The 8814-nt window shown below is 38.7% G+C and overlaps 1 protein-coding gene across 1 annotated transcript; it reads right to left on the reverse strand.

Moving 5' to 3' along the window:
• Positions 1-330: 330 nt before the first annotated feature.
• On the reverse strand, positions 331-2379 carry LOC116420542 (cytochrome b5 type B-like). The gene has a single exon (XM_031946117.1). It carries the CDS (start codon positions 2111-2113, stop codon positions 1826-1828), a length of 288 nt encoding a protein of 95 aa, XP_031801977.1. The 5' UTR covers positions 2114-2379; the 3' UTR covers positions 331-1825.
• Positions 2380-8814: the final 6435 nt, after the last annotated feature.

Consider the following 8814-nt stretch of genomic DNA (forward strand, 5'->3'; position numbering starts at 1 on the left):
GCATCATTGTGTTGGTGATTCTCTGATCTATTTATCCATTACCAACTTCTTTCCTAACTTCCAAACTTGGATCTCCAACTATTTGACACATTAAGTTGGCTAATGTATAATTATTTTAAACTCAACATATTCCAAACTGAACTCATCTTTCCTCCCAAACTCTTACTTCTATTACTTTAAAAACAAAACAACACAGAAGATAGAGCACCAGCCCTGAAGGCAGGAAGACCTGAGTTCAAATAAGGCCTCAGATACTTAACACTTGCTAGCTGTGAGACTTGGGCAAGTCACTTAAACCCAATTGCCGCAGCAAAGAAAACAAAACAAACAAACCATCGGATATCTTTTATTCTAGTACATTCCAAGAGGAATAGTTACAAACACACAAGACAAGCAAAAATTTAAACATTTTCTCTTATTTCCCCTATTCCATATTACCATACCAATCATTTCCCATTCCAAATGTCATGGATATATTTGGAATCACATTTTTTAAGCAAACAACGTTTCTCCAAAATTCATTTCAATTAAATACCCTGAAGAAATCTGTTGCTGTTTCCCACTCCCCACCCCCTCATAGAACAGAAGTAAATAAATAAATAATGAGCTATATAGGAGTGGTTACTATTTCCTCACACCATTGTCCCAGAGTAATAACTCAGAATCTTTTTTATTCAAACTGTCATTCCTTTCTATCTCCTCACTAGGCTGCTCCTATAAACTCCCTTAGTTCAAATGACCATTCATCCATCAATGGAGAGACTCTTATTTCAAATACCACTTTGAAAGAGAAGAAACTGAGCCCACAGAGGCCAAGTTTTACTTTCCTGGGGAAGTGAAAAAGATGACAATTTAGAAAACTGCATTTTGGGTAAAATTTCTACTTAAGACAAATAACTCATAAATATCAAACTTAACAGAATTATGTTGGATTAATTTTTTTAACTGGGATTCGCTTAAAAGTAATAAATATATAGAGAGAAAAGAATAAGCATTCTCATCCTCAAAACCAGTTTTTTTTCCCCCGCCATTCTTTTGAAAATGTTTACTCTAAGTACTAGAAGGAGACTTTTTTTTTTTTAATTAAAAACTAAACTGTAAGCAGACAGCATTTTTTCCCCCTGAAAAAGCACATAACTGTTCTAAATATACGCCTTCAAATTTCTTCTCTGCTTCACTGGACTGAATGACAAAAAAACTGTGGAATGGAGTGTTGTTTACAAAAACATTAGGAAGAAAATTTGGCTGGAAAAGGTAACCGCCAAGGGCGCACCGCAATAGGATGATGAGATGCCCCTCCCAGCATCAGCCGGGCGGTGGGCGTGGCCATCGCGATTTAGCACAGACGGGCGGTGGGCGTGGCCATCGCGATTTAGCACAGAGGGTGGTGGGCGTGGCCATCGCGATTTAGCACAGATGGACGGTGGGCGTGGCCATCGCGATTTAGCACAGAGGGTGGTGGGCGTGACCATCGCGTTTAGCACAGATGGGCGGTGGGCGTGGCCATAGCGGTTAGCACAGAGGGCGGTGGGCGTGGCCATCGCGATTTAGCACAGAGGGCGGTGGGCGTGGCCATAGCGGTTAGCACAGAGGGCGGTGGGCGTGGCCATCGCGATTTAGCACAGAGGGCGGTGGGCGTGGCCATCGCGATTTAGCACAGACAGGCGGTGGGCGGGGCCATCGAGACTTCGCAGGAGGCCAACAGAACCCGCAGCTGGAAGTCCGACTCGCCCGTTTTCCCCTCGTGCGTGCGTTTGCTCGCTGACTCCTTCGAGGCTGGCTCAGGACCCAGGACGGGCAGCCCAGGGGCAGCGGGAGTGGCCGTCTAGGGCTGCGGGGCCCCGCGCTCACCCGGCTGCAATTCCCCAAGGCAGAACTGCGCCAGCATCTCCCGCGCATCCGCCGAGTGTCCGGCAGCCTCGAAGCCCTGGGTCGCGTCCCGACCCACTTGTTCCATCAGAACCTTTTCTCCGCCCGGGTGCTCTCCCAGGAAGCCGGTGATATTGTACACTCGCCCGTGGATCACCAGCCAAGCATCCTTTTTCGAGTTGTGTTTCGCCACTTCCTCCAACCGATAGTAGGTGACCTTGGCCGCGGGCCGTTTCCCCGCCATGCTGCTGCTTCTGCTGCCTTCTTAGGGCGCCATCCAAGCCAAGGGCGCCCCCTTCTGGTAGCCTCCTTCAGGCTGAGGCCTTCCTCGCCCTTATGGGCTTCCGTAACTCATGCCGCTTAGTACTACTTTGAGAGCACTGTCATCATCTTCCTATTAGGCAGCTAGGGGGCGCAGTAGATAGCATCCGGGACCTGGAGTTAGGGAGATGCCTTTTCGGGAGTTCCAATCTGTCTTCAGACACTTTTTAAGCGCTTGACTTGGAAGGACATTCAGTCCTCTATGCCTCCGTTTCTGCGTATCTTTCCCAAGAAAACTCAGAATGAGGTCACTAGATTCAGCTACAAAATTCTCTTCTCACTCATCCATCTTCAACTTCTCACTCATCCTCCCAGCATGCTCTCTGGCCCTAAGGGAGGTGTGAAGTCGGATATCTCATACTAAGCCTGAACTCTCCCAAACGTGTGAACTCCATTGAGTACTTAGATACTTATGAGCTCTCTAAAGGTGTGAACACAAGCATTGTTTCCATCAGTTGTACTTAGTACCTTTTTTCAAGTTCTGGCCCAAAATATCTCCTTCTAAGATCAAATCACTCATATTGATCCATTCCAAACCAGATAATTATTGTCTCTATCAACTCCAATGGCTTAACAGTTTGTAAAGATTCCAACAATCCTCCATATTCAATTCATTGACAAACTTTTTTTTTTTTTTCGTATTTTTCTTGTATATGACCCTTTTTCTGATATTGCCACCATATAGTTCAGGCCCTCATCATTTCACGTTTGGAGTTGTGGAATAACCTGGTGGTTAATCTTCAGCCCTTCCCCTCAAATGTCAAGTTCTTTATAAGTCTGGATGTAAATTCTAAATGTAAATCAACACATGCTATATTCACTTCTTTTTTCTGAATATTTTTTTTATCCCATTAGTTTTTCCTTTTGCTCTGATTTTTCTCTCCCAAAGTGATTCATAAACAATGTATATAATAATACACAATATACAAAATTACACAATAAACAATCACAAAATAAATAAATTTTAAGAAATAAAAATAAAGCACAAATCGGGCCATGTTACTCTTTTACTCATTAACCTTCAGTGGCTCCCTATCATCTTTACGATTATCAAATATAAAATCCTCTCTGCCAAATTTCAAAGTTGTTTATAATCTGCTCCCCTCTTACCTTTTAAGTCTTCTTACATCTTACTATGTAATTAAGTGATGCTGTTCTACTTAAGGTTCCTCATACAAGACAATCATTATCTGGCTGTCCTCATGGCTACCTCTTGGTTTTCCTGGCTTCTTTTAAGTCTAAGCTGAAATGCTCTACAGGAGCATTCCCCAAACCCCCATAATTATAGCGCTTTCCCTATGAAACTCCAATCAATTTATTGTCTCTATACTGTTTGTACATAATTGTTTGCAAGTTATCTCCCTTATTAGACTGTGAACTTTTTGAGAATAAGGATTTTCTTTTCCCAAAGTTTTGTGCCTAGCATATACTTGCTGAAAAATGCTTGCTAATCAGTAAGGAATTTCATAATCTGTCACATTATTCAATACAAATCATTTCCATACCCAATACTTCAGTCAAATTGCACTTTTTTTTGTTCTTATTTAGGATTGATAATGTCCTGCTTTTCTACCTTTTCTTTAGCTTGTTGGAAATGACTTCTCTCACTATCTTCATCTATTGATTTGTTAAATATCCTTTGTCATTGTTATTATTTGTCCTTCATTGAAGAGGACCATGAAATCAGGGAGGTGATGCCATGATGTGCAAGTGAATTGGATTCAAGTGAGGGAGGGCTGTGCAAGTTTACCAGCCTCATTTTCCCTTCCAGAGCCATCAGGGTCCAGTGGCCAAATATAAATCAGGACTACTGGATATAAACTTGGTTGCAATAGGATACTTTCTTACCTTATCTTAATCACTAATTGGGCATTGCCAATGTCAAATTAAGACCAATTAAAGACCATAGCTTAAAATGTCTAAGATCTCCCACTGCATCCAAGGGCATCTCTAAAAGGAAGAAAGTGAGGCTGATAACTTTGCACAGCCCTCCTTCACTTAAATTCAATTCACTTTTTTGGGTATCACCTCCCTGAGGTCACGGTCTTCTGCCAGAATGAAGAACAAATAACTCATCCTTTAAAATCTAACAAAAATGCCATCTTTTTTTGTAAATATTTCATTGACTGCCTACCCCCTCGTATAGAACATTATCCTTCATACTTCAAAATTACAGCCATATTATTTTATTCATATATTGCAAAACAAAGATATAATAAATAGAGAGCTGTCTTTGGACTCAGGCAACAAACACACAATGTAGGATTTGAACCCAAGCCTTTTGAAGACAGATTCGGCACTTTTTCCTCTGTACATTCAAATCAAAGACTAGACAATTTCCATAGCTGGCATCCCCATAGGTGATTTTTCTTACTAATCTTCGATTTTGTTGTTTATTTATTTATCTACCTATTTATTTTTTACTTATTTATTTTTCTATAGGTTTTAATATGACTTTCTTTATTGGTTATCTGTTGATAAAAAAGTAGGTCCTTTTTGTGGAGAAGGGTAAGATTTATTTTTCTTTTCAAAGAGTATGGGGTATTTCAGTTGTCCATCACTGGTTTAAATGAACTATGGTAGTTAAAAGCCTTTAGATATTAGACATGCCTTTAAGTAACTAACTCCTAACAATACTAAATTATATCCACTGAGGATATAACAGCAACAGCTGTAGCCCAACTTAATTAGAATGCTGTTTCCCACTAAGTACAAACATTGCTTCTAATAGGTATCACCAATTAAATATGAGAGATAAAGAGGTTAAAAAAAAAAAGAAAGAAAGAAAAGAATGCTTTAACAAATTGTGAACATCCAATTTGCAAGTGGACCAGACTTCTATCCTCCCTCTGTGCCACTAGATAAAATTTAAACCATAGAAATTATAGGGTTTTTATTCTATTTCCTAACTATTTACATTTGTTTTAATCTAAATATACTTAAATCTTAAGATGCATTACTCAAAACAAAACAAAAAAAAAAAAAAGAGATAGGGGAAAATAGTGCATTTAAGTAATGGATAGAAGCAGAAAGATGCCTAAGCAGAAATTATTTTAGTTCTTAATAAAGAACTCACTGATCATACTAATGAGGAAGCAATAATGCCTTATCTTTTGGAGATCACTTGGTTCTTAGACTAGAAGGCCCTTATTCATCCTAATGACATTTAAAAATGAACTCATCTCTAAAATTCTACTTTTTTTTTTATCTTTTCCATTACTAGCTTCCCTTTTTCAGAAAACATTGCCTGCCAGTATCCAGTGTGTCTTCCTCCATACCATACATATCCATAGAGATATATATCTATAAATCAACTATTTTAATCACAATAAAGAGTAAGAGGTGAGCTTGTGTGTATGGAACTCTATAATAGAGATTCAGGAGTTGTTTGGGCCAATTATTTGGCACAATGGCTAGAACAGTATTCCTGGAGTCAGAAAGAGGAAAGTACTAGACTCCTTGAAATATGTATCAGAGTATATTTTGCCTGAAAACCCTTTGATTATTAAAAGCAAGAGGAATTTCAGTAATTGAAACTTTGAATATGAATGTGATACTTATAACAGTTCTTTTTTTGGTGACAAAGAACTGGACATCGGAATAAGTGAAAAAATTGTAGTATATGATTGTGATGGAATACTACTGTGCTATGAGAAATAATGAGCTCAATCATTTTAGAAAAGCATGGAAAGACTTCCATATAATGATGAACAATGAACCAAGAGTACATCACACACATTAACAATTCTATTATTTTAAGAACAACTTTGAACAAAGTTATTTTGTATAAATATCCAAATTAACAATATTAACATATGAAAAAAGATGCCATCTGCATCCAGAGAAAGAACGGAAAGAAGTATATAAGATTTATAATGTGTGTATATATACATATATATATGAATGTATGTATTATATATATATATATGTGCATATACATATATTTATGTATGTATGTATGTATTTATATCTAAGGGTAGTTATCTCTAAATGGAGGGAGGAAAAGGAGGGGAAAATTTTACATGGTATTTTTGCTGTAAGAATCCTAGTTTCAGAGTTCTGGCCCATAACATCTGCTTTCTTTTGTTTTAGAACATAAGGTGGTCACACTCTCCCTGACTTCTCGAGGTGAAAACCCCAAAAAGGAGATGATCACACCTTCCCTGACTCCACAAAAAAAGAGGTGAAAACACCAAAAAAGGAGGTGATCACGCCCTCCCTGATGTCTCAGGAAGGGAGATGAAAACCAAAGGAAAATGGGGAATTAAACCAGATTAGCAGGTTTCTGAAGGGTCTCACTTGAAACAGGTATACATACATCCATCACCTTGGGAGTTATTACATAAACACATAGCAATATAGCACAGGCTAGTAGTGATGTAACAAACAGCATGAATCAACATGAGGAATTATATATATATATATATATATATATATATATCCATAAATTCAAGAAATTGTCCAGAATCAATCTATTGTTCATTATTCATGTGTCAGAGAATCCAATGACTCCTACAAGTTTTGAAGTCCTGCAATAATCTCATCTTGTATTAGGGAATCAATGATTCCTGCAGATTTTGAAGTCCTGCATCAGTCTTATCAACAATTTTTCATCTTGGGGAATCCAACAATTCCTGCAGGTTTTAAAGTTCTAAAACCATCTCATTATCAGACATGATCTTTCAGTGTCAGGTATTTCTTAGGTCTTTGCCTTTATTTTGAGGTTTTTCTCTTTTTCTGTCTTTCTCAAGGTGCTTGTTGGCACCCATCTGATTCCTTCTCCATCTGTAGAGATGTAAGCAAACCCTTTCCCCAAGCAGTTAACCTATCAAGTCCCTTCCATTGACCACTTTCAGGATTTCTCCTCATTATGGAAATTATATTGGAGCTGCTCACACTGGATACTGCCCTTCTGTTGGCTTAAAAAGCCTGTGTTCTCTCCAATTGTAATCCCTTTCTCCCATCTGATTGCTTCTCTGCTGATTGATCATATCAGAATCCTGAACTTCTAAAGACTATCTGGGTGTAACCTCTGCTGCCATCATGCCCCACCTGTTTTTTGTTTGATATCTTGGAGCTAGGCCCCGCCTCTCATTTCCCTGAGTCAGTCTATCTTCTGAGGCCCAATGGAAGCCCTTGTTGCATTTTGGACATGGGGTTTTGAGTTTTATTCTCTCACCCTGTCTTCTCACTCTATCTCTATGCCTACATTGAGCATTCAGATGCCCCACTTTACCACACTGAAAGCAACCACAAGTCTCTCTGGAAGTCCCTTGCCAAGAGGGACTCTGTCTTCCCATGTTCTGCATCATACCCTGGGTATAAAAGGCATTTGTGCCCACTGTGGCACAGTGTCTTATGATCTCCTCTAAAGGAGCATCTTTGTGTAGTCCCCATATAATTCTTCTACAAACCTCATTAGCATTTTCCTTAGCCATAATTCTTGTAGCTGCATTAGATTAGAATTCTTGTAGCTGCATTTTCTCCAATTGTTCATATGACAGCTGTTTGCAGACATCCCATAAAATCATCAAAGGGTTCATTGGGACCTTGCTCTATTTTTATGAAGGCTTCCCCCCAATCTTTTCCTGAGAGGGAGCCCCATGTTTTTATAGCAACAACAGCAATTTGCTCATATGCTGCTATGGAATAATTAATCTGTGCTGAAGTGTCTGCATACTGACCTTTACCAGCTAGTTGGTCAAAGATGATTTGTATATTGACTCCAGTTTGCCTATTTCTTTGGGCTTGTATCCTACATAATGCACTATACTTCCCAAGCCACAACAAGTTTTGTCCAGGTTCTAAACATGTCCTTGCTATAGATTTTTAATCGCTAGGGATTAAAATTTCGTAAGCCAAATTCTCTAGTATCATCTTTACATAAGATGATATAGCCATCAGTTTAAGAGTAAATGAAACTTGTCAAAAGAAAATAAATGCAATGAGACTCTTGCCCAAACATAATAAACTGAGAGGAGAAACCATGTCTAAGGAGCTCACTCACTGAGTTGTGGACAATTCTTGTAGGATTGTCTCACAGCCATGAAATGGTTGATGAGTTCAAAGAGTTCCACTTCCCAAAACTCAATAAGATTTAAGAGAATTGCAATGCTAAGTAAAAAAAAAAAAGTTATTTTTCCATTTAAACCAAGACAAGTCCTACCCTCCATCTGGGGAGAAAGAATGAATTGTAAGGAACTCTGATGCTGAAAAAAATTTCTCATCCATCTCAAGTGGGATAAAAACTCATAAAGAGGCAGTATGGTATATTGGAAGGAACTCTGAACTTGGATTTACACAGGTTCTCATTTCAAATCTATACTCTGAGCTTAGGCAAATCCCTTCATCTTTCTAGACTGTATCAACAAAAGAAATTATTGTACTAGATGACCTTCACCCTTATAGTTCTATAACCTATGATCCAAGGAAACTGGAAGTATACCTGGTAAATCAAGTCTAAAGTCAAAGCAACCTTTCCATCCCATTGTGCTGTCCCATTTGGATACTCATTGTAACTGGTGTATTCTAAGGCTGGCATTCAGCTCATGCTCCCAATCAACAGCCTTCCTCTATATACTGAAATGACAAAAATAGTTATTAATCATTTTTTCTCTATGAAAG

The sequence above is a fragment of the Sarcophilus harrisii genome, chromosome 1 (genome assembly GCF_902635505.1).
Source record: "Sarcophilus harrisii chromosome 1, mSarHar1.11, whole genome shotgun sequence".
NCBI lineage: Eukaryota > Metazoa > Chordata > Mammalia > Dasyuromorphia > Dasyuridae > Sarcophilus > Sarcophilus harrisii.